The sequence below is a fragment of the Microcebus murinus genome, chromosome 13, assembly GCF_040939455.1.
Source record: "Microcebus murinus isolate Inina chromosome 13, M.murinus_Inina_mat1.0, whole genome shotgun sequence".
Lineage (NCBI taxonomy): Eukaryota > Metazoa > Chordata > Mammalia > Primates > Cheirogaleidae > Microcebus > Microcebus murinus.
Window position 1 is genome coordinate 7222155 of NC_134116.1, and position 26996 is coordinate 7249150.

Here is a 26996-nt window from a genome sequence, read left to right on the forward strand (position 1 = left end):
CTAGGAACTGAAGCATTTCGCCTCCATTCGCAAATTTATTCGCATAAAGATATTCATAATATCCTTGTGTCATCTTTGTAATGCCTAAAGAATGTGTAGTTATCTCCCTTTTCATTCTAACAAGGGTTACGTGTGACTTATTTTCCTTGCCTGTTCGCCAGGAGTTTATATCAATTTTATTAGTCATTGGTCTCTCCAAAGAAAAAATTTTATTCATCCCCCAAATTCCCGCTTGTCCCTCCTTCTCTCCCAGCTCATGGCAACCACTGACCAGCCATCTGACACCATGGCCGCCTCTTCTACATTCCCTATACATGGAACCATAAAGCGCACATTTTCTTCTGGTTCCTTTTACCCAGCACAGTGCTTGCGCGACGCAGCCACACTCCTGTGTGCATCAGTTGTTCCTTTTCACTGCTGGCCATACTCGGCACAGAGATGCACCGTCTGCTTGTGCGCTCGCCACTTCACGGCCATTGGTCTAGCTCCAGTGTTTTGCTCTTGTGAACGACGCTTCTACGAACAGTGGAGTGCTTCGTGCAGACAGAACCGTTTCTCTTGTGCAGCTATCAAGAGGGCGGATTCCCAGTGGGTGGTCAGCGTATTTGAAGTTTATGAGGAACTGCTAGGTAACTGGCTGTTCTGCATGTAGATCAAGTTGGTAAGAACTGTCATCGCAGCCACGCTGGGCAATATGACCCACGGTATTTAACATGTGTCTACATTTGGGTCTTCTTTGCGTTAATGATGTTTTGTAGTCATCAGTGTACAAGCCTTGAATGTCTTGTGAAATGCATTCCAGTCCTCAGTACTCTGCTGACATAACAAAATTCATTTGTTTGTTAGCATTTCATAACACTAAATGCTATTTTTAAAACTTCAATTTCCAACTGTTGGTTGCTAGATACAGAATGCGATTGATTTGTATCTTGGCGTTGTGTGTTAGTTTCCTTTTCTGCCGTAACACATTACCACAGACTAATGTACTTAAAACAACACAGATTCATTACCTGCCCGTGCTGGAGGCCAGAGCGCTGGAGTCGAGGCGTCAACACGCTGTGCCCCGTCTGGAGGCTCTAGAGAAGGGCACCTGCCTCTCCGGCTCCCAGGGCAGTGTGCGTCCAGCTGTGGCCCAGGCCTTCCACACGTCCCGCCGCCTCCCTCTCATGGTGCTGGCACAGGCCCCCCAGGAAAGCCGAGATGATCCCTCCATCTCGAGATCCCAACCTAACCCCCACCAGCAAAGTCCCTTTGCCATGGGTGACATTCACAGGTTCTGGGGATCAGGGCATGGGCACCGTTGGGGACCACTGTTCTGTCTTCCACACCTGTATGCTGTGGCTTCACTTATGAGTTCTAATAGTCTTTTTGAAGATAGGTTGGGATTTTCCATGTAGACAATCACATCTGGGAAGAAACGCCACCTCACCACTTCCCTCCTAATACATATAATCTTTATTTCTAGCTTTTCCCTCCTCGCACCAGCCAAGACCACTGGGTCTTGTGTGCAAGAGAACATCATTCTTGCTGTGCTCCTGATCTTAGTGAACATGAGCTTTCTTAGATTTCAGCATTTAGTTGACATAACTGGCTCCATGATACAGCAGGGACCTTCCAGCCTCTGCCATCCAGGTGCTACTACTGTCCCACTGCTCCTCCTGGCTTGTCCCTGCCACCATGTCTTTTCATGGGCATTGCTATTCTGATTGTGATAAGAACTAGGATGTTATCTTATTCCAAAAAGAATTTACTTGCACCAGATGCTGGAAACACTAATCCCCACAGTCCCTTTCTATGCTTTCAAGGATTAAGACGAGCTGTGCTGCCTTCTGAGGTCTCCCAGTACCCCAACCCACAGGTGGGGGTCAACAGACTCTAATTAGTATGCCCCTAGTCCCCTAAGACTGTCCAGTGTCCCCAGAGGAAAACTGTTCTCAGTCTCCCCATTTTGCTAGCCCCCTGAAGCCTTCGTGTGAGCTCTGACTCGCATTCTCCCAACCTCCGCACTCTCGACGTCTGCAGCCGTACAGTTCTGTCCCTGGGGCTGACCTAGTACTGTGGGATGCTGGACTCTACCTCTAGACGCCAGGAGCACCCAACAGGCACCCTCATCGTGGAGATATTTACCATGAGGGAAACCGTAATTCTCCCTTCTGTGAATGCAGAGCAGGGTCTCAGAAACCTAAAATGTCTTTGAGTCAACCGTGACCAGGCAGTGGTGGCCCACCCTTCAGCATGGAGAGGAGCTGCAACACCTGAAGGTCACCCTCCTCTCAGTGCTCCTGGCCTTGAATCCCATTCAACACGACAGCAAAGGAGTGGGCTCTGAGCTGACCCAGCCCTGCACGCAACACTGGCATGCAGCCATCTGTGGGGCAGCCTTCAGGAAACGGGCCTACTGAAATGTTTTAGACAGGCATCAATGTACATACCCAAACTATACCCACTTAACACGAATAGTTTGATGAGTCTTGAGAGTTGTACACACTTGTGAAACTGCCACCATTGGCAAGACCTGTCCTGGCCAGGCCTGCAATGAGCCCCACCGGCTGGAGCCCCTCCTGCCCAAGAAGGAGCCTTCCAGACCGGCAATGCTGGCTACAGCTGGGCATCATGTAACCAGAACATACAGAAATGGCAATTTTGAAGATCAAAGAGCTCAAAAGAGAAGAAAACAGGCAGAACCAGATGCGCCTCATTCACACGTTCCTGTGCAGCCCTAGGGTGCGACCGCTCACACACCTGCGAGGAACAGCAGAAGCAGACCCACCCGAGGCCGGCCTCGGGCTTGCAGGACTCCACAGAGTCATCGTATGCAGACACCAACACCACGCTCGAGGCGCGCAGCGTGGTGGGAGGTGAAGGGAAGGAAATAAAGACCAAGCGTCTGAAAGAATCAGGCTTAACCAGGATAGTGGGGCCACGTCTTGGGTTCAGGGAATGCCAACACCCCCGAGGGTAGGAAGAGCAAGTAAAGTTACAGCACTCCACAGGTCAGCGTGGGGAGCTGCGAGCAGAGCAGAAGCAGCCTGCAGGCACCAATCTGCACCACGCGTGGGCAAAGGCAGGTCCCGAGGAGCAGCAGGACACGGGCACTGGGAGGGCTGGGGTCGGACGTCCAGGGGACAGTGCTGACACTTCAGAGCGTTCTATCTGCGGAGGGGAAAGAGCAGCAGGTTGGTGGCTGGGAAACGTGGAATTAAAGCAGCTTTGTTATTACGTCCACAAAAGGGAAGCCAGCCACAGCTCGGGCCCCTGAGGGACCAGAGCGCTGGAGACACCAGCCGCTCCTCCCGGGACAGGGGGCCTGGGGCACAGGTCATTCTGAGTCACTGCTGCAATTTTTCTTAGTTGGAGAACAGGCCATGGCCTGGAATGTTCGTGGATCTTGGAGAGCAATTATTCTACTTTTACATAAGCTTGACACTTTCCATAATAAAAAAGTTAAAAAAAATAGCAGCATTCAAGAGAAGCTAAGGGTCTGGTTGAGACCCAGTATTCGGGAGAGAGGTGAAGGAGTAAGGGTCCTGCAGAGCCCATGGTGGTTCCACTGGAATAAGATCGTGGAGTAGGTATCTGATGGAGGGAGGTGTGTGAGTTTGGAAGGGGAAGTGGTTCCCATCCAGTGGATTTTACCTTCTTTGTAAAATCCCAAATCTGCTGAGAGTGGGAAGTGGAGCCCCACTTAAGAGACTTTAGGTAGGGAACACTAGGGACAGGACCCCAAAAGCCATAGCTTATCTCACCTTCCCTGCTTCTAAAAAATCTAAACTCCTAAAACCTGCACACATCTTAGAATTGATCCTCTACATTACGATGGGCAGCAACTTTTCTCAGTGGTACAGCAAGAACGGTGTGTCCCCTAACTGACGACACCAGAGGCAGGACGGGCAACAGCAGCAGAAAGGGAAGCTCAGTTTCATCAGCCACACAGACTAGTTACAAGACCTCCACGTGGCTACTCAGATTTAAGCAGATGCCTCACATACAGAAATGTGAACAACCTGAATGGAGCAGCCAGGCTGTCTGCTTAACAAGGACGTTATTCTCCTGGGCATCTTTATATTATGACTACAGCCTCCAACACAACACTCCTGGTGACCTTAAAAGTGCAGAGTCCTGGACCACACCCTCAGAAATCGTCTCCCTGGGCCAAGGGGTAAGGGCAGGGACCACCATTTCCCTAGGAGCCCCCCGGCAGCTGGCAAGGAAGGCCCCGCCCAACCCGCCACACACTGAGAAACATTTGCTTTAGAGTAACTCCAGGGAAGGGGGCAACGCCAGAGGGAAGGCTACCTACAATCTGCTTTAGAAAGATCAGTGCAATGAGAACCGTAAATGTGACAGAGAACAGAGCCTAGGGACAAGAGGGAACCAACCAGAGGCGGGTGGGCACATGCTAGCCCGATGTTCTCCTCTCCCAAACCATGCTAACGTGGCCGTGCTCACATGGGGTCAGCACCATCATCCGAACGCATCAGGAACAAAGATGATGTTTCGGATGGCATCTGGACCCGATTCCTTCTCTGAGAAACTGCAACTGTAAACTTGCCAAAAATGTCGTTTCTAAAACACCTTCTAGCAATCTGGTAAAATCAATCACAATTTAAAACGCACGTTTTTAGGAGTTAATCTTACATTTGTGCTCACACAGTTGTGCAGCTGTATATACAAGAACAACTGCCCCTCCCAAACACCTCCTGGTCATAGACTAAAATAAAAACAGTGAATCTGAAAAATGGAGAATTATGTAGCAGTCAAAAACAATGAATAAGTCCAATCTATTAACATATATATGTGGAAAGACAGCTAACATAAGGTTCAGAAAGGTATGTTAGAGAAGAATCTATTCAATGACATCTCACTGGGGGGAAAAGTTACAAACCACCACATAATGGCACTTGCTCAGAAGAATGAACAAAAGAATATACAAACAAATAGGCCGGGCGCGGTGGCTCACGCCTGTAATCCTAGCTCTCTGGGAGACCGAGGCGGGCGGATTGCTCGAGGTCGGGAGTTCGAAACCAGCCTGAGCAAGAGCAAGACCCCGTCTCTACTATAAATAGAAAGAAACTAATTGGCCAACTAATATATATAGAAAAAATTAGCCGGGTATGGTGGTGCATACCTGTAGTCCCAGCTACTTGGGAGGCTGAGGCAGGAGGATTGCTTGAGCCCAGGAGTTTGAGGTTGCTGTGAGCTAGGCTGACGCCACGGCACTCACTCTAGCCTGGGCAACAAAGTGAGACTCTGTCTCAAAAAAAAAAAAAAAAAAAAAAAAAGAATATACAAACAAATAACATTGGTTACTTCTGTGGAATAAGGAAAGGGAATTGGGAGAGGGAATATATACTTTTTACTTTATATTCTTGCATACTGTTTATATTTTCACCATAAGCAGGTATTATTTTTATAATGAAAAACTAGCAAGAAAAATATAAATGCATACCCCTCTAGTAAGACAAACGATTCAAATGAGGTGTCTAATATGACAACATTCTAGTTACAATACTACTCATTTTAGCCTGAAAAAACTAAAATCCTTGAAATTTTAGATAGTGGCTTCACTTGGGTTCTTAAAAGAACTCCTAGTTGGCTAGGTGTCCTATACAGCCGCCCCACAACCCCCTGAACAGCTGAAACAGGATTCAGCCTACGGCCACCACCTGAGCCAGGCATATGTACCACGGGACAGGGCTTCCTCACCTGGTCCTCACTGCCACCCTTGCAGAAGGATCCACATCAGTGCCAAACCCAGACAAGGACACCAGGCTCAGAGTCACGAGCTCTGTCATCCTAACCTAAACTATGGCTTGCCCAACTCGGCCTGCCTGTCCTTGCTGCCTCACAGGTTTGCTTTTCGGATGGCCAAGGAGTAATTTATGAGAGAGCTGGAAAATCTAAAACACTGTACGGACACAAATTGCAACATCCAGAAAGACTTGGTAGTAAGGTACACACCATATCATTTGTCGCCCTGAAGTCTGGTAGAATTCAAAATAGAAGTTACCAGGTTATCTAACAAAAAGTTTTCTTTTAAATCAAAGTTTCTAAGGTGACTATGCTAATAGCTTAATTCCCTTAGGTCTAAGGGTAAAAGTTCTGACTAAGAAGGTAACGCACCAAGGGAATTTTCTATACGACTCCCAGCTTTGCAATTCTAACTAGCAGCTCGTTTTCTTTCACCTGAATATTATTTTCCAGTAAACATTCATCAAGGACCACCCGCCCAATCTTGAGGAAATAAAGGGTAAGACTTTAAGAAATTTTCTTTTGTCTTATGACAATTCCTAAAAGGGACCCCCACAGATGCTTTCATTTATTCAGCCCCACGAAATGGCTGACACCCTCCCACACGGAAGTCGTGAGCATAGCAGCCTCAGAAGGCTGTGCCTGACGGTGTGCCCTGTTGCTCCCCCTTCCTTCCCTAAACCTTTCACTTTCCTTTTCTAATCCTATTTATCTTCAAATATTCTCAAAGTCAAGATTCTAAAGGCAAACATATTTTCCGGTATCAAAAATTCACACCAGAACTTGAAAATCTAAAAAAGCCAAAAGAAATCTTAACACTCACACACATACAGTAAACACATCAAAGAAGATAAAGTGACATATTTTGTGGCATAAGAAAAATAATGTTTAATAATTACAACAATGTAGCATCGACATCATAGTGGTCCACACAAATCCACACAGGACTGCCTGTGACATTTAAAGCAGGAGTTTCTCCAGGTTGTCAGCAGGCACCCTGGCTGTCCAGGGAAGTGAAGAATGGCCGGCATTAAGAAGTCCACACAAACCAGGGCAGCTATCCCAGGCCCCGAGGCCCAGTGTGTGTGGACAAGCAGAGACATCGCAGAGTTCAATGAAATGGGCTTCAGATGCTACATCTCAACAGCGTTTAAAACCGAAAGTGCTTCACATCTATAGGATAAGAAATGGCTTCGTCTCCTCATCCATAAAAGGTGAGAGCAAAGGAGTAACCCTTGGGTAAATAATGTCCCCTTTAACCTCTGTATCAAATTCCCACCCCCTTGGGAGGTTACACGGTGAAATGTACACACTTATATACAACAGGGCAGGTCTGTAAAAAGAATTGCTCTCAGATGCATTTTTTTCTGCTCCCTAAAAAGCCTACGAAGATATTGGATCCACAGGGAAAAAAAGGCAAGGCATTAACACAAGGATCTCAACGACCACCCCCTTCTGGGGGAAGAGACATTAAAAACACAAGTGTTCTTGTGAAATACTCCAATCTAATCATTAAGGCAGGTCTGTAAGAGATCCGTCCTGGGGACGGGACGGCAACGTTCATGGTTCCGGGGAACAGGCTGGAGTTAACTCTCGGCAGAGCGGCACAGCAACATCACCTGTCACAAGCGGTGGAGAGATTGGAGGAGAGTTGTTCCTGAGTTAAAATCTGCTTACGACAGCAAACTTCAATACACTCGAATTTAATTGTTTTCCACTGCAATGTCTTATGCATCACCAAAAAACTGACTTGTAAAAAAAGAGCTTACCAAAGGCAAAAAAAAAAAAAAAAAGACTTGATCTTTTCTCATCCCAGCACTAGTGAATAAAACGCTAAGTATAGGAAATTGGCAATTCTCATTAAAGGTCCCAGTGAGGCAGCCAGGTTCTAAAGCACGGGCCCAGACAGCCCCTGCACCAGGTGTGGGCAGGAAACTGGCAAGGCTTGCTTGGGCACAGAGACTGGGATTAGCAAGGGATGGAAGAGGAATCGTAAACAGCCAGAAAACAAACCATCTCCAAAGCCGCCCAGTTCAAAGGCATCAGAATGCAAAGGTTTGGGTGCAGTTAAAGGGCAATGTGACCAACACATGGAGAATGAAAAAGTCACATCTGATGCCAAACAAGTTGTTCTGCGACTTCTGCAATGCATGGTGCTGCCATTTTGGTTTTAAAATATATAACACTGTTCTATGAAAAAGTTTATCTCACTTTAAAATCATCCTCTTCAGAGGAAGGGAAACAAAGGAAAGTGCCTATGGTCACCATTATTTATTGCAGAAGAACAAAAACCTGGCCCCATGGGCCAAGGCTTCCTGTCCAGGGCTCCTCGCACTCTCCAGAGCTGGCGGGGCCCAAAGAGACCAGTGAAGCTGGGGTGCAGAAAGGCTTCCTTACCCGTCTCTCCTGCATTTGGACACAGTGAGGGAGATGTTCCCACATTTAAGCTTTCATTACTTAGTCGAACTCAAGATGCATATTGCTTTATTCTTGCTGAAAGAGGGAAAGTTTATGTTTAGTGAGCACTGAGCCATGCTGGCTGCACGTGATGGTAAAGCAGACCTCAGGGTTGACACTGCCTGACAGCGAAGCCCTACCCGCCAGTATCAGCGTCACAGCATCACCTCTGTCTGCTGTCATCAGCTGCAGTGAGATATAATAAATAATACATTTTATTTACAGGTTCTAGTTAAGACCTCTCTTTGCGGGGAGTGGGGAGGAGGAAAAAACAGTGCATTTTGTCACATTATTAAACTAGCCTATATAGAAAAGTCTGGGTGATCTCCCAGAATGCAGTGAACACACTCTGACAATCATGGTACTTAAACACAGCAGATGAGAGCTGGCATCTTTTGGGTGGGCACAGGGCAGTGCAAGCGATCCCCCCGATTTCAGGGCTGGGTCTCGGCCAGCCAGCATGCTGCCCTTGGAGCCCGGTGGGTCTGGGACTGTAATACTGCTTTGAGACTTTTGAATGGGATGGAAGCATCTTTGCAGATATTAAATAAGGTTAAATTATTTGGACATACTGGAGTGGGCAGTATTCTGATAGCACTGCGGAGAGCATGGTGGTGCGGAACCAACCGGGCACCTACCAGACGCTTCCCGACACCTCTGCTTTCAATGGGTCTGTGGGCAGAGTTCCTAATTCACATGGCTGTGAAGGCTGGTGGAAAGGGAGTTCCAGCATGGGGACTGGCCCAGACACAACGACCTTGGGTATGCATCCAAAATGGAATATTTACAAGAAACATGTATATATAATATTTATATATTCAATTTTTTTTCTTTACCAGTAATCTGTGTTTTAAAATATTCACTTGAAAGTCGGGAAAACCAGGACTTTTAGTCAGTCACTGAACTTATTGCAAAATGAGGTAACTGAGATGGTAGCAGAAGTGAGATTAACGCAGCTCAGGTCCTCAGCGTATGCATCTCCTGTCTGGATGCTTCAGTAATGGTCTGAACGTTCGATTCTCGTGTTGGGCCCCAGCTTTCCTATGCACAGAAAGCAGATGACTTTGTGTCCATTCCTGCCCTGCAGTCCTGAATGGCACCTGGCTTGGGTCAGGAGCTCCTGGCTTGATCTTGGAGCTGGTCTTCGATAGAAAGGATGAAGGACGTCCTTACAGATTCGTCTCATCCCAAGCAGGATCATTCATATTCTTTAGAACTTTCCTCACTAGCTTTTCCAGGTCTTTGCGGGCTCTCTGTTCTTCCTCTAAAGATTTCTTCATCTTTTTGTTATCCTGTAAATCAAGCAGACCACAGTACAATCACTACTGCTGGCACTGGCAGGCTTTCCTTTCCCAATGCACACCCTCCAATGGGACCTCGGGGCCTCAATTACTCAGATCCCGTGTGCACCTTCCTGTGGGCTGGAAGGTCAGGGGGTCTGCAAAGCTTAGCCACCTGACAGACACTGAGGTGCTCTTTACTACACAGTTCCTGGGAGCCAGGACAAAACAGTCCTAATGGCCCATATCTATTTCAATCCATAAATGAGAGAATCTCTCTATAATATACCATAAGAAAATGGCTGAAAAGAGCACATGGGACAGCTTCTATCCAACAGCTTCTTTTCACACTTATACTTTACAGAGTTATATAGAGCAATGGAAGTAACAGCCACTAAATGGACACAGGAGTGAATGAGTAAGAACTTGCTTCGGTGCATGTGAACGCAGGCATTTCTCGGGATGTAGAAGGTACACACATGTACACACATGTCCTGCTGCTAGGGGTGAAGCGTGAACAGAGAAGCCATCAAATATGGAAGAGAAGTACCTGGAAACCACTCTGGACACTGCTCAGAATGCCTGAGAGCGTGTTGAGACCTGCATGGTGGCCACTGGCTCTCTATCCAGCCCCTCCACATCCCAGGCCACATTGTTCCCTGGCTGTTCGTTGGCCTACACCCCACAACCTTTCCCTCACCTTCTTGGGCAGGAGACCAAAGCCATTTGCACACACAAATCATACACTGATACACAAACACACCTAGTTAGTTAGCCAAGTGTAACTGACCCGCTGACTGGCTTCTGAAGCAAAGGACAGTGTACTGGCAGAGACTAATCACAAGAGGCCTCTAATAGGGCTTTTAACTAGACAGAATTTTAGCTAATTTAAAGTATTATTCCAATAGATTTTGAGATGGTTTGTAACATCAAAAACAACACAGTTGAAAGAGTTTAAACAAGCTACTTTAAAAATTTATTTTCTGGTTTATCACACTTACAGAAGACCAATTGTTTTATGTGCTGGAATTCAGAAAGACATGGTCTCCTTTTAGTATTTTTTTGTTTATGGACAATCAGTTTTATTTTTAATATAATATTTTCTCTTTTTGTCCCATAAACAAAAGATTTAAAAACGAATTATGACGCACCTGTCTTAATTCTTGGACTTCATCCTTTAATGCATATACAGTATCAACAAGACTCCTGAAATAGGAAACAGAATAAACACATAAACAGCATGAACATCAAAACTTACCAGGAGATGCCACAAGGCTAGGAGAAGGCACCAGGGCTGTCTGGCCTTATTTACTGCCACAGCTAAATCCACAACTTTAAAAGAACTTGTGTGTGTGGCAGGTTAAACTCTTAGTCAAAGTTAACTTTAACCTTTGAAGAAACTTTTAAAGTGCAGTTTCTGAAGCCACAGCCAGCCCCTCGGGGAACTGTCCTGACTCCCCTACCCTCTGTGGGTCAGAGGCCTGCTTTAAAACATGGGAAGACATCTTACTTTTCTTCTATCACAGTCTGGCCGTTACTTTTAGTTTCTTCAACTATAATCTTCTCTTCTTCTGGAAGCAAAACTTGTGGAGCAGATTCTTTGCGTGAACCTAAGATCATTAAAAAAAAAAAAGAAAAAAAATAACCTCAGGTGACTATTACAGCAGAACAAAGAAATAGAACTTGACTATACAGTACTACTTAAATACTAAATTTCAGTGACTATGTAATAAAAATTTTTCAGCAAGACAAGCCAGAGTATGGCATCTTTGACCAATATTTTCTACAGAACCCAACCCTTCCCATTACCCAAGGCCTCAGAGGAAACACCAGCCTTTTGCAAACTAACAAACTTCAGTTTCTGAATCTGGATTATTAATCTTTTAAATCCCAAAATATTCAACAGGTGGTAATTTAAGGGTTCTAACCATGTTCCTTGGATATTCATCTAAATTTTGAGCCATTGTATTATTCATGGATGTCAGGAAGACATATGAGAGAGACCAAGCAGAACAAACACATTCAGTGTTTATTAATTGAAGAGCTGGCAATTAAAACATTTAACTCTATGGCAACATTTAAAAATAAAGATATAGCATATGATTTAGAAACAGTAAAATGTATTACTTGGTTCTTTTATGAAAACTTTATTCTACATTCCCTGGAATATAAATACTTTTCTAAATGAAAGTAAACTGTTCACAATGTCAGAGGACATTAACTACTTAAATAACACCTGAATAAAAGCCTATATTGGACTTTGGTTGCTGTAAGATATACTTTAGAAATTAAATGGGAAATCCAAATACTCATTTTAAAAGGTGAGGAAAGAGAATCAAGTCATAGTCTTAAAGAAAAGAATATTTTCTTAAAGATTATACAACATAACATATACCATTTATAATTTTGAAAAATATCAGATGCAAATTGAAGGAAAGATATTATCTACCACACCACAAAAACACTTGCAGTGGGATTGTGATAAGCATTTCTCAACGAAAAAAGTATATTTAATGGTTGAGGTACATTCATTAATTATGGAAATGGTGGTTCAACTTGCTTGGTCTTGTTTTTTCCCACTTGCCTTTTGTTTGTCTTCCTAAAAATTTGTCAGATTAGAAGAGCAGCACGTGTTGTGCACCCTCATTATCATGGGAAAGTTTGGATTATACAAATGTTTTTAAAAGACAGGATTGCAAAGAATAGTTTTACCAGCATTTTACTGTATGCTTATACTCCTCTGAACAGAACAAGATTAACAACTGTCAAAGCTGATGACAAGAGGGCTCATAAAACATTCCCGACATGCAGAGTATCTCAACCATTCCCACGGCGGAATGCGTGGAGCTCACTGGCCACGTGCTGCCCTTTGTGAATCTGCAAAACCTGCTCCACCTCATCCCAGACTTCGAAATGAGAAGGCCAGAACTAAGCAAGATTCAGATGCTGAGCTCCTTTGTTATCTCAGGTGTAAGAAGACGGAGCTCGGGGTGAGCAATCAAGTACAATGCTATGTCACACAGCACAAGCTCCAAGAGAGACACATTTTACACCAATAAAGGAAAGAACCTTTATGGGTACTGAGAATAATTTCAGTGTTATGATCAAATGCAGTACCTAGAACTTTGTTAAAAGTAATGGGCTGGCATATCCACACGTTTATAAATGGGTCTGTCAAATACTAATTCAAAGATGCCCCTCTAATGACATGTTCACAATGTGCTATACAAACCCCTGACAGCAAGCCTATCAGTGTGTGTGTGGAGGGGGGGACCTTCATGCACGCACCCTCAGAAGGCGGCATTCCACCCACCCTCACACACAGTGACCTACACCTCAAGAGTAATTTTTCAGACAAAACATTCAGACAGGACTGCAAGATACGGTTTCAGAAAGAAATACATTTTTGAAAACACTAGGCTGACAATATCAGTCTACCCAGAAATCTCTGACAGGTTTCAAGAAACAAGGGCGGAAATGTCCCTTCTGGATGAGAGGAGCCTCGCCTGTTCCGGGCACCTGCACCTCTGAGAGGTCACAGGAGAGAACCCTGTGGGCTGCGGGCCTGCCTTCTTCTAGTCTCTCCTGGTTAACGGGCAATGCTGCTGAGATGTGTGGGCCACACAGGAAAATACTGCGTGGGAAGGAAACTGATACGTGAGAAAGATTTACAGAGATAGCAGGGGTACTTCCCAGGTGAAGAATTTTTCTGTGCATCTTGCTACAAAAGTGAAAAGTGCCCATGATTTTAGAAGAAAAAAAATTATATGCTATTTACCCAGAAAATACAAAAGGATTCATAAAGATTCAGATATTTATACCACATGTGTAGAAAACATATGGCTTCACTTAATCTTCCTTGGGAAGAGAAGCTAATAACATCGCTTGCTTTAGTCAACTCCTAAGTTTTCCCACTGTTATTAATTACCTTGTTGACCTGCTGTGAGCCTAGATAGTTGATGCCTGTGTTTGAGTCAAATCAAAGAAAGGTATTATTTATGATCTCACATTAAATTTGCAACACATTTGGATTAGCTAATGAGACAAGTTGAAAAAAAAAGTTTTTATGTAACTGCACTTCAGGCAAATTATGTATTTCTTTTAAATTATTTCTGCCACTTCTTCCACCTTCTTAAACAATCTGTTTACATTATGTGTTTCCAGCACTGAGGTTTTCAAATGACATATAAAACAGAATCACAGAGGATGCTGACACTTCTGTGCAGAGGTGCTGCGAGGACACTCTGTGGTGATGCTTCATCACTTAAGCCAGAGTCTCAACTTCATTACTTACAAAATAAAATAACAAAACTAACTACTTCTCCAGCGGTGTTCTGAGGATTAATTTGAATATTACATTTTATAAATATCTTTTAACAGATGAATTCATAAAGATAAAAGCCATTCCACTATGCAACATAATTAATTTGAGGAGCTAAAACCTGTAAGAACTGATATGATGACTGCATATACATGACATTGGCCTTATTTTTGCAAATACACTTCAAGCACTTGAGAAGGACTTAATGATATATTATAAAAATGTAAGTTTGAGAATGTTATATTACAGACAGGATTATAACTGCTTCATTCCTGAAATGCACTAATGTGAAAATGCCATTTATGGATCTCTGATGGTGAGTTAGGAGGCTTACAAATGAAGATTATTAGTCTGCCTAGAAATCAATGTAGTGCTAATAATCTGTCAAGTGTCAATATAACATATTTTTCTGAAATGACTGAAAAGTACTACAGCCTTTCAAAAAAAAAAAGGAATATTTTCCAGCCAGGTTTATAAATAAGTTGGCTATTTCTTTAAGAACAATGTTTTAGAAAGTAGACAGATTTAATATGTTATCTCATAAATTATTAAAGTACTTTTAGAGGCATCATAACACATTTTCCCCAAATTACCTAGATTAGAAAAACAATTTAACAACAGAACTACCAGAGAATGTTCTATCACTTTATTTAAAATCCCATTAACAGAGGCTCAGACAGATGAACACATTCATGATGGTTCCAGTACAGTCAAGATCTGTGTTTCCTAAACTTTGGTGTTTCTAGAGATGAGAGGAGTTCTGCAACACACTATTTTGGGAAATGCTACATGCTACAGCCACTTCTTGGAGATTCAGTGCACCTTTAGCACAATATGGGTTTTGATGAAGTTTGCCACAAAAATTCTTTAATTCAGCATTTCTGAAACTCGTTTTGAGTAGTGAACTTTTTTGTACATTAATATTAACATTAAAATCCTAAAAATGGTTTTCTGGATAACAGTTTGAGAAGTGCTAGACTAACCTATCATCTGTCTGTTTCTATAAACACATACACAAAATTGCTGGTTGGCTGTTGTTAACTGTTTCTGTATGGAGGTGAGAATAGAAAAAATCAATATAATGAAATAATAATTTATACTTAATACCAACCAAATCCAGTATTTCTCAAACCTGAGGACTCCCATGAACGTGCCTGCAGATGCTTGGTGTCTACCCACCAAGGCCTGCTGAGAAGCACTTGCAATGACAGTTCCATACTACACTGTCAGGGTCACTCTGTGCCATGCACGTGGCAACACCAGCAGGCACTGGGGCCCCATGGCAACACTCACTCAAAGGGGTATTCCGTAAGCCTGAGAACATGCTTGTATCATATGAGCACAGAAGTTAAAATTCTAGATATATCTGAGAACTCTACCTCCCCCTACCCCCAAACATTCACAAATCCCTAGAGAACTGTGGACCTTAGTTTAAGACACACAGATCTAATCCAGTATTTCCATTTTATAGACGAGATGACTTGCCCAGGCAGTAACAGAGCAGGGACAGTCCCAGGGGCTAAGTCGCAGCACCCTTCTTGGTTGTTACACCATGCGGGGAGGCCTTATCTGACACACACAACTAAATGTTTCAGGAGTAACACAGCCCAACTGTCAGATCCAGGGTGCTGTATGATGTGTGTGCACGAATGTATAAGTCTGCCTGCACAAAAAGACTAAAATCAGTTTAAGCTTGTCAGAAACGAATACCTGCCTATCCAGCCAGCAGTCTAGCACAGTTGTTGTATAACTCAGTTTCTTAAATTCATTACTTTTTAAATATCTGAATCTAATTATAATCAACTGAAACTAAAATAACTTTCATAATGGAGCAAAATACTATACTTTAAAAAATTTATTTAATAAAATCTCTCAAAAGTCATCTAGGCCACCTTGTTATTTATGGCTAATTTATTTTTCTCAGGAAAAAAAAAATAAAAAAACAGCATTTACTGTCTGCACCTTGTCCAAGCTCTGTACCTATCACAGAACTTCTCCTTCTTTTCTTTTATTCTGCTTCATTTCTCTGAGTCAGACTGATATGCACTTTATAAGACAAAAATGAAAAACTGACTTTAGGGTAAATAAAAGACTTCTAAGCACAAAAAACAATAATGCTTCTTTCTGGAAACAAACTTTCCAGTAATTGAAAACTTGTTTTTAAAAAATTGGAAGCAGGAAACAAATGAAATAAAAATGTATAAGGAGTGAACCTGTATTGTTCTGAACCTATTTAACCAAGAAAGTGCAAGCTTTTCTCTCAGGTCAGACAGAAAGTGTTCTACTGACTGGCCTGCCGCCTTTGTTCAGCAAGAACAGCTAAATCACATTCAACTGCAAACTATGCTACTCCCCCTCCCCCATGTAACAAATATTAAAAGCCACGGGCTAGCAAATGCAAAATTTATTTCAACTGTACATAACAGATTTTTTTTATAAAACAAACACTTCATTGCCATATGCAACCACAAACAATAATATGCATACTGTACAATACAATGCAACATTCAGATGTACATCCAGTGTTTTTCAAATGGTAATCACCTACTAAAAATGGCTTTTCCCATTCACAGTAAAGAGCACAATATATAGATTTTTTCAAGATCTTATACCACTATGTACACATTACTGTGTTTTGACAATTTTATGCAAAACACATAATTAATATAGCTTATTATATACTTGTGGCAAGTGTTAGTTCAATGGGAACACCATTTAGGCCACTTGCAAAGGGCCTAATGATGGCTTAAACCTACCTTCGAGTTCAGATTCTTCATCCTTTCATCATAATACTAACTGTACACACAGATATTACAGAACTGTATAAACAGAAGATACTATTATCAGCATGACTAAAGTTCCACAAAAATAGAAACACTGGCCCTTTGAATGCCATATCACCACTGCCACATGAGAACTGTCTTTTGGGCCTGTGGCACAAATATTTCTTAACCAGGTCACAAAAACTAATGGTGTTAGACATTCAAAACAAATGCAAACAACGAAAAAGGTTATTATTTTGCAGTGATCTTAGCATCAACAAAAAAGCATCCTCAAAATGCTGTAACTGGTACAAAAAGCAATGATGTTAAATTGTCAAAACTTTGGTGTATAGAATATCAACGAAAATTATTAAGATAATCGAATGATACTTGGCATTAAAAAAAAAGTGCAGCAACTGTATTCCAATGTGTGGTATACATAGCACATGACAGGCAACCCAAGTTTTACTAAGGCATGGCAAAGGCATCTAAACCAATGCACTAATTATCAGTCTCCAAGCAAACAAAAAGACATTCTACTATTAATATTAGAAAAGAAGATTCTCTATGAAATATAAAACCAAAATTGCTTCTCAACCCATTGTATGATATTGAGTAAGTATATAAATTTCATAGTTATCACATTTCTCCAAAATTCAATTTGCTATTTGGCTGGACATATATAAACCCCATCTTTACTGGAGATTAATACTGGGCTTTGACTAAATTTAAAGATTACTCCTTGACTTTCTTATTTATGCTAATTGATATAAAAATATGAAATCTCCAGCTGGCATAAGCAGTTCAGATGCTACCTGGGAATGAACCGTGGCCCTAATGACTTCTGTGCCATCACCCCATTCCATGCAGAAAGAAGCTGCCCGACTTTCCACACAATGAGCTACTGCCAGGACCTCACTAGCACCTCTGGGCTTGTGAGCAGCACAACCCAGCTTCCAGGACATGACTGATATTGCATCAGAGGTCACTCTGCGCAAACATCAGAACACTGAATACATGGGTTTGGCGAAGGAGGGGGTGGTCGGAAAAGAAATAGCAGCAACCTGGAATTACAGCCACCCTAAAGGAAGGAAGAAACGTTATTCCTGATGCACTGTGGCATCCTCTTTCAGTGAATACTTACAACACAACCATAAGCTTCCATTTTAACACTGAATAGAGTGTATGCATGGAAGAGAACACAGTTCGGCCTCTTGAGCGATGACTAGAGGTGGATTTGATGTTACAACTGAATGCAACACGTCACATTCAGTTCTCTTTGAAGCAGAAATTAGTCTGAGAGAGGCTAGTGAAAACTCCTTACAACAAATCCCAGAAAAGTGGGGGAGATTTTCTTATAAGTGAATTACATGGCAACTAGTAAAGTCTTCGGTGGACTTCGATATTGATATCCCACTATAATGAAGCATTAGGATTTTACATTATGGGTTGCTGTAAATGGAGTTTCACTGCAGCTGGTTTGCTGAAAACAAGAATGTGCTAATGGCTCTTATAGACAGCATAAGTACAGATGACAGGGGCCAGCCAGGCTGTGACTAAAGCCAAAGCACTTGACTTTTTAAGTCTACCAAAAGCCTCTCTGAACGCAGTCTAGTCTATACTTGCAGAGGCTGAATGTTTCAGATTTTAGACTTTAAATCTTTAGTATAGAGACTTTAGTAGAGAGTAGTTTAGGCTTGCTAAGTGCCATATAACAGAAATCACTGCAGTTCAGCAAAGTTTGGTGTGAAGATGAGCATGAACATCTGAGTCATGACAGTAAGCTCTGCCACTTCACAGCTACAATGCAGGACATGGAAGAGCACAGAGCTGTGAGGTGAGGACATCTCTGAACACACGTGACGCCCGTCCCTCTGTGCACTTGCCAAGGCCCAGAGCTATACACCATTGTGCATGATTACCAGAACACAAGCTCAGAACTGGCTCAGTGCTTTTGCTGCACATCTTCTTGTCTCTCTACAACTACTTTATCAAACATGTTCATCATACATGAAAAATTTAGGTCCCTGGGTATAAAGCCAGGTCTTCTCCATGTTGTGGCACTTAGATCACAAACCTGTGTGGTTTCAGTATAAAATATAAAAGTGTTCATACAGCTGTATCCAAAAAGAAATGAAACAGTTGCTACACTGAGAAAAAAAAAACCCAAACCATTTGGAGCTATAAAACAACTATCCATTGAGGAAAGCATCCTCAGGTACAGGCTCATTGAACATACCACTCTCAGCAGTCAGGGTCTTAATGTAAACTCGAAGTGGCAGTTAAGCCTCCACAAAGTACAACGGGAAATACCAGGAACACTCTCAAAAGTTGTTAAAATATCACATAAAAGAGACAAGGAACAGCAAGAAAACATCTAAGAAAAGCAGGCTGCGATACCACAAGCATTTGTTAAGAAAAGCTCAGAAGTGCATTAGTTCTGGTGAGAGATATATGAGCAACAGCTCTTACGAGATGCAGAACCCATTCTGTAACTATGGGCTGTCCATATACTGTCATAGTCAGAGTCTTCCGAGAGGTCTGAAGGCTCCAAACGAGAAAGGCTACTGCGACGACCCAAGGAGTCTAGACTTGATTGGTCGTCGTCAGCCAAGACGTGATTATGCATCAGGTCAGTGCCTTGCCATGCTAAGACAGGGTGGGGTGACGTGACAGGTGTGACAGGCAGGGTGGGGTGAGAAGGAGAACAGACAGGAAGAGCCACAACCAAAAACATGGAACAAAAGCAAAAGGTGATGGGAAAAGAAGGAAAAGAGAAAATACTGTTAAAAAATGCAACAATGTTTATTTCTCCACATTTATGGCTGGGTTTTAATAATGAACTTAGCACAATGCTTAGAATAAAACCAGATCAATTATTATTTAAATAAACCTAACACATGATATTGTTTCCAAATTGCTCTTTTTTCAAGATATTGCTATAAAGCCCTCATTTAAGAAATCTTTTATAAATTACACCCATGTCCAAAAGATAATTCTATAAACACTTGGCAATTAACCAATTCTATTCCACATTCTATTAACAAATAATCTCATTTAGGACATTGTCTGTAAAAGGCATCACTTATGTGGCTACTTAAAAATGGTTTCCTATTCAATAAGTAGGTGTATTAAGTGCAAAATAACATCAAAGGGATTTTGACTTACTTCTTCAACTACACCAGGAGGTGGAGAGAGTCTAAACTTACCTTATCAATCTATAACCACTGTGAAAATTTCAGAGGGGAAAAAGGTACTACCCAGGGCCCATGGCCTTCCCACCACCCACTCACTACCTGCTCTCAGCGTTCGTAAGAGCTCAGCGCCAGGTGTGCGGACAGTGGGGAACTGAATCTCTTTGCACTGTCACTGACCCTGAGGCAGACCTTTGCCGTCAGGAACAGACACGAACTGGTAATGCCACAATGTTATCAATAAAAGGAGAACAGAAGGAAGTTGTACAAAACAGTAGAAGAGATATAATTCCAGGGTGGCTGGCAACTGCGAGCAATGACCCTGGCCAGGCAGCAGGCTGAGAGGCACGCAGGGCTGCAGCCCTCACTGGGGAGCTGGGCTCTCTGTGCCGTGGCGTGACGGTGCTCGGCACACCACGGTAGCCACTGGCTCCATGCCTGTTCCTCCTTCTGATCTAAACGACCTCTGTTCCAAGACCACAACAAGACTCTGAGAAGGTCATTAATTCCTTGAGACAGAAATCAAGACCAAAGACATTTGGTTTATAAAGTCTTCTTAGTATCTAAATGTAGACTAAACAGAGCTGAATTTTAGATATATACATGTTATCCTTCTAAAAACTATTTTACTAAACACTTAATATAAAAAGAGCTGCTTTCATTATGATCCCGTTTCCAAAAGTCTTGATTATGCATGCCACCTTTCCAGCACAATCGATTTCTCCTCTTATTTCCTGGTTTTTAAAGAGTGTTAGGTTTAAGGATATATACATTATAAGCCCTCTGAGGCCCCAGAGTTGTTTGCCCATAATATCGATTAAAAACAGAAATCAATGTATCATCTGAAACTTTTCTTGCACAGGAGGAATAAAAATTCGTAATACAGGCAACCTAAGAAAAGGAGCTATGGGCCATCCTCAGGCAGCGGGAAGCAGTAGAGCATGCCACAGGCACACCACAGGCACACCACAGGGCACTGCCACTTATCATGAAGAAGGTGGCCTGTGCTGTGACATACACAGAGCTCACACACAGCTGTCCTTCAGAATGCTCCAGGAATTGGTTCCAGGACTCCCCTCAGATACCAAAACCCTCAGATGCTCAAGTCCTTGATACAACCTACACACATCCTCCCATATGCTTCAAATCATCTCTAGAGTACTTACAATACCTAATACAATGTAAGTGCTATGTAAATAGTTGGTATTCTATACTGACTTTTAATTGTATTGTTTTATTGTTGTATTATTTTTATTGTTTCTTTTCAAAGATTTTTTGTCTACAATTTGTAGATGCAGAACCCATGAACATGAAAGGCCAAATGAATCTGGTCTGTTTAACTGAGACCATCGAGTTAAAAAATTTTAAGTAATTAAAACTGAGATGACTTAAAAAAAATTTCAAATCCAAAACTCTATGGCCATATCTTATCGTCTATTACTTAAAATAAAATCACTATCAAATTATGAAAATGTAATACCTTTAATCACAATGTGTATTTATAAGTTACTGCTTGATTATACATATATTTATCCACATTTTGACAGTTTACCCAGGTCTTTTCATTTCTTCCCTATTCTGTAGAGTATTACTACAAATAGGTGTTTCTACCAAAGTATGGACAAAAGAAGGACAGTACTGACCCTTGGCAAAATGTCTTAATGTCACAGGTGGGATATGGTACAGTACTGGTAAATACTGGAAATGGTAAAAAAAAAAAACAAAGATGTTTCCAAATAATCCATAGATTCTACCTAAGATTTAACCCTGCCAGCCCTATCATCACAGCCGTCCTCTTCAACAAAAATAAAGCATGTAAAGTCCTTTCCCACCTTATCCTTCCTTTTAGTGTTAGGTTAAAATAAGACATGACACTAATTCAAACCCACATTGCAGGTGACGAAAATGAAGAGGTGAGATAAATGATCTGCCCAAAGTCAAGGTGGAAAGATAATTGAATCTTAAAGTATAATAGAAACCAGGTTTTTATACTTAAGTAATATATAAATTATCTAGTTCTTTAAAAAAGAAGGAAAAAACCACCTAAGAAGCAGCACGACAAAAGGACAAGCTGTGGTACCCATGGCCCGGCACCACATGCCCACAACCTGTCGGCCACAGGTTGGGGACCGGGGATGGTCAGGGGATGCCAGCAGCCCCTTCCCTGAACAAACAGCACCCACTGCTCCGTCAGCTGCCACCACAATGTGTTTCACTCTTAACCGCTGGGGAAGAGTTAAAGGGAAAAAAAAAAGCCATCTTGCTGTCCAAGTACTAGATAAAAATTTTTTCATAGACATTACACATAAGACACAGGTAAATTCTGTGGTTCAGAAATCTACCAAATAAATTAGTTGTTAATTTCTGAAAATTAAGGGGAAAAAAGCAATAGCTTAAAAAAAAAAAAAAAGCTAAAAGAAGCCTTGCTCTAGCTTTATATTTGGGACAATAAGCAGCTAAAAAAAATCTCAATACTATAACAATAGTTTAAATAGCTGAAATAAAGGCACTAATCTTCCACTGTCTTCTAAACACATCTTCTTTAGCAAAAGAAGTTTTATAAATTCTGGCTGTATCTGATACTTAAATATTTTCTAGCACAACGTTATCTAGAAAATCACACACAGCTCCTTTGCCCACAGCTGAGAAGACCAGGGCCTGAGGCTCACACAGCCACTCTGCTTACACCCCACTGGTGCATCCCACTAGGGAGAGTGTAGTCTCCTTCAGATCGTCACTTGAAACAAAACAGAATAAACCACCCCAATTCCCAGGAAATTACTGTGAAACTTACTTGAATTGAGGGTTTGCCGTGTTTTGGCGCTTGTACAGTAAGCTTCAATGACTTTCAGAATCTGAGCATCTTCTTCCAAAGCAGCTGTGCCTGTCAAGAGAAACATGATACTTCACAATCTACTCAGTCACTGATACCACTAGTGAGAAAGATGCAGTCATCAACTCAGCCAAAACTGACAATTAAGAGAACCTCTCCTTTTATTTTGTCACATAACTGTTTTGTAAATACTTATAAAACAGTTATATTTAAAAGAGCTTTTAATTTTTAAAAACATTTTATCTGCAATGTATCTGGCAAAGGGCTGATATCCTAACTCACAAAGGATGGCCTACTGACCCATAAGAAAATAGCATCCCCAGTCTGAAACTAGAAAGGGCAAACAAGAGAAATAAGCATACCAAAAATAAGAACACAGACAATCCCTATTGAGGGATTCAATCCCTGAGTATTGAAAGATACTCAGTCTCATGAAAATAAGAAATGAAAACTTAAATACTGTCTTCATATTTTCACATCCCAGCCTGATACAAACAAGCCTGTGCTCTCGTACTGATGTGGACAGAAGGAAAGGAGAAGCTTCAGCTGGTTGGTGGAAGCCACAACAGGCACGGCTCTCTGGAAGGGCGGTTTGACTGTATCATCTAGGGCTCTAGAAGAAGTATTCCCTCTGATCCACAAAATCCCACTAGAATTTAATCTAAGGCAGTTATAAAGCCTGAACTGAGGTGTCGCTCCAGAGCTCTTCTTTAAACAGTGGGTTACTGGACTCAGCTTCATCTCCACTTAGAGATCACAGGCTCTGAGGGTAGATAGAATCTTCTGGAGTAACAGCAGCCAGGGGCAGCAGCATTAGGCAGTGCCTCACGACCCAGCTAGAGCTGACTGAATATCAAATGGACTACCTGGACTCAATCCTGTGGGTAAACTGTTTCTTTTCTATATTTCTGTTTCTATGTTTTCTAAGATTTACTTGAATAAATATTTTAAAAGGCTTACTTTAACAAAAAATGTGGAAAGAATGGAAGGCAAAAATATTTACAGCTATGTATTCTTATTAAGCCTCAATTTCAGTTTAAAGGAATAAAATACATAAAGCCAAGTTAAGTATTTATAGTACCAAAAGTTTAAGCGCTATTGAGAAAAAGATTTGAATTTCACTAACAGGAATCATTTAACAGGTTTCCTATAATAAGCTACTCCTTGAGGAGTAAGAAAGGCAACATTTAAGTAGCTGGATCCCATGAAAGGCACGTGCACAGTAATTCCACAGGCAGGAGAACGATCTTCATAGGGACATGACGCATTGCACTGACGTAAGACAAGGCAAATACAAACTCATCGCACCACGGGGAAAGACAGACTCAGGACGGTGGCTTCCCATGGCCTACCACCATTACTGATGGGTTTCTCATCACAAAGGTTGGGCGAGGGCTCATTAATGAAAGGACAGCACACATTTTCTATGTTGCACTGTTTCACAAACTAGAAAAATTTTTAAGATTCTGAATGTAATAAAGCTTAAAATAACTTACAAAATTACAACCTGACTTCAAAGCAGTACAGTTTACTAAGCACTTACTATGCACAAGGCACTACTTACACAGAGATCATTTATATGAAACTACTTTTCAGTCCATACTAAATGTTCAGTTTATCCCATGGGTCCCTCCTTAAATTCCTCTCCCTAACCTGCTAAGACCATCTCAGGCCCTCTTGTTTCTTGTCTTCTATGTCTATGCGACCTCATGCCTGAAATGCCATCTAAGCTCTGAGTACACTCTGGAACTCCCACCACCAGCCCCGAATTTTCACGAGGGTCAGAGCCACATGAGGGCTGGCTACCTGACACCGCTTCCTTCCCACTCCAGTTCATGGACGCACCCTGCAGTTGTGCAGCTGAGAGCCTCGGCACTGCTGGCCATGGTCAGGCGGCGCTCTGCAGATAGCTGTCCTGTGCACTGTAGAAAGCTGAGCAGCGCCCTGGTTTCTATCACCTGACAGCAGCAGCACCCTACCCAGCTGTGACAACTAAAATGTCTTCAGACACTGCTAAATGTTCCCTGGGGGCAAATCACACCAGTTGAGTACTGCTGCTGCAAGTTTCATTTTCACTGAATACCTGGTCCAGGACACCCCCCCTCACTCTCACAGTCTGGCTCCCTGCTTTCATCGTTGCCCATCCACTCTCCACATGACAATCAGGTCCCTGGTACAAAACTGAGCCGTGGCTGCCCGCTGCTCAAGGTGCTCAAGTCATGCTTGCTCCACGGGAAGCAGGCAGCTCTGGCCCACGGAGCAGCCTCCACAGCCCCTTTAACACATCACGGGCTCCTGCCCAGGGTCTCTGTGACCAGGTCGAAGCGCCCTCTCCAGACTTGGCTTGATGTGTCCTCAGCCCAACGTCTCTGCTCACAATGCCCCTGACCAACAACCCCGAGCCCTTCCCGCCGGGCCTCTGTGGTACTGCAAAGCCCACATACTTTATCACCCCCTTGTTCTATTTCTTCTCTCGATCTTTCTCCTAAAATACAGGCTCCACAAGGACAGGATTTCTCTTTCAGCCACTGCCAAATCCCTCACCCCAGCACGTGAAGGTGTGGACGTGTTGAATGAACGACCACTCACTGCAGCCAGCTCCTGACTCCGGCTCTTCACATAAACAGTGCCAAGACATGGCTGTGGAGGGAGGAGGCCCACAGAACATCCCACATCGGGGACTCCCACCCCTTCTGAGAGGATCGACAGCACAGCCAGTCAGGGCAGAGCGGGCAGGTGAATGGGCCTAGGTCTTGGGTCTTGCTGCTGGACCCCAGGCCTTGCCCACCTCAGGAGGGGCTCTGGAGTGCACTGCGCTAGGGTCAGGACTCGAACTGCCGAGAGGAGGGCCCCACGCAGTGGTGCCTGCTGCTGTGACACTGGGAGACGAGGTCAGGAGAGGGAACATGCTGGCAGAGTCAGGGAGCCCTCTCACCAAGCCCTCCCACAGACCACACGGGGGTGAGGCGCATCATGGTCCCAGCTACTGGGCTACTCTGCAGCCTTCCCCCAAGTTCTGACAGAAAGAAACATCTCTCCCGCAGCCTCCTTGTGGAAATGGATTCCTGCAGGGCCCCAGTGGCTGCCGTGAAGAGGAGGAGCAAGGACTGGGAGTTGTGAAGACCCGACACAGGCCTCTCCTGCCAGCTTGCTGACAACCCCTCTTGAGGCTGGGGGAGGTGGAGTAAGAGGCCCCAGACAGGGCAGTCTGAGTCAGACAGAACCCTGGGGACGGACCCTGGGACTTCCCTAAGGCCAGCCCATCTCCCCACCTGGCGTCTTCCTTTAGTACCAAGCAGCCCCACAGCCTCTGCCCATGAGCACCCCTCCTGGAGGTCACCCCTAGGGAAGGTCAGATGCTGGAAGAAATGGGCTGGGAGAGGACAGTGAATCTTTCTAATCACTTCTTCTAGAAACAGTTCTCCTCAATCCAAAGCTATCATGTAAGCGCCTGATGGGTGTAAGGTGCTCACTGTGAGCGGCTGTGAGAGAGACCTAGAGCTGGGTCACATGCTGCCTTGGCCTCTCAGATGTCCAGCCCTGAGTGGTAGTTCCAAGAAAAGCACATACCTACCTCTAGCAGAAAAGAGACCCACAGCAAAAGAACAGGGTGATGGGTACAACTCTGGCACGAGAAAATAAATCCTGTTCCTGGCAGGTGGGGAGCACGCTTTGGGAATTACAGCACTTAAACCAGAAGAGCAAGCGAGACCCCAGAGCTAAAGCCCAGGCCTGGTTCAGACTCCTAGATGAACGCAGGCTCCAGGGCTGTGTGTGCTACGAAGCACGTGCCCATCACCACCAACACTGACACGCAGAAACTGCTCCTGGTCAACTGTGCAAACGCACAGCAGCTTGTTTCTCTCGCTGCCTCACGGTGTAGTCCATCGAAAGCCACCAATTCCCTCCCCTCCCGTGACCACTGTGGCTGCATGACAAGGAGGCATGTCCTCCACACACACCCACAGGCACTCACTTTTCCGCAAGGCAAACTCCTCGTCCGAAGGCTTCCGTTCAGGCTTGCGCTTAGGCAGCAGCTTTTTCATGGTCTTGGGACTCTTACTAAGATCCTAGGGAAGAGAAAGAAAAAATGCTGCCATAACATGACTGGCCAAAGCCAGTCATTTCTACTGGCATATCAAAAAGGGTTGCAGTTAATTAACGGTGAAATATTAAATTACTATAACCACTGTTAAGAGCTTCCTCCTTCTCTCATACTTTTTCTTTGTTAGCTGCTGAACGTTCATTTAAAGTTAATAGGGCATGTTCAGTATTAGTCACTGGCTAATATTTCTTGACTCTAATAAAAACCCTCGAGTGACTTGGATCCCATGACAACAGGAGTGTTAACAGCAGGCAGGCTGGTGGTGTCTGGAGAGGAAAGAAAGGGTCGGTGGT

General features: G+C 43.3%; 1 protein-coding gene across 5 annotated transcripts in view; it reads right to left on the reverse strand.

Moving 5' to 3' along the window:
- Positions 1–6614: 6614 nt before the first annotated feature.
- The window catches only part of ARHGEF7 (Rho guanine nucleotide exchange factor 7), a 170891-nt gene continuing 150509 nt past the window's right edge, over positions 6615–26996 (reverse strand). For 4 of the 5 annotated variants that reach the window (XM_012751915.3, XM_012751917.3, XM_012751923.3 and 1 more), the window contains 6 exons: positions 26575–26668; positions 22560–22649; positions 19044–19220; positions 10999–11098; positions 10640–10694; positions 6615–9500 (listed from right to left, as the gene is read on the reverse strand). In XM_012751915.3, the coding sequence (XP_012607369.1) occupies positions 9378–9500; positions 10640–10694; positions 10999–11098; positions 19044–19220; positions 22560–22649; positions 26575–26668 (639 nt within the window). In that variant the 3' untranslated portion in view covers positions 6615–9377. The remainder of the gene's footprint in view (positions 9501–10639; positions 10695–10998; positions 11099–19043; positions 19221–22559; positions 22650–26574; positions 26669–26996) is intronic. The other variant, XM_012751920.3, reaches the window with a different exon arrangement.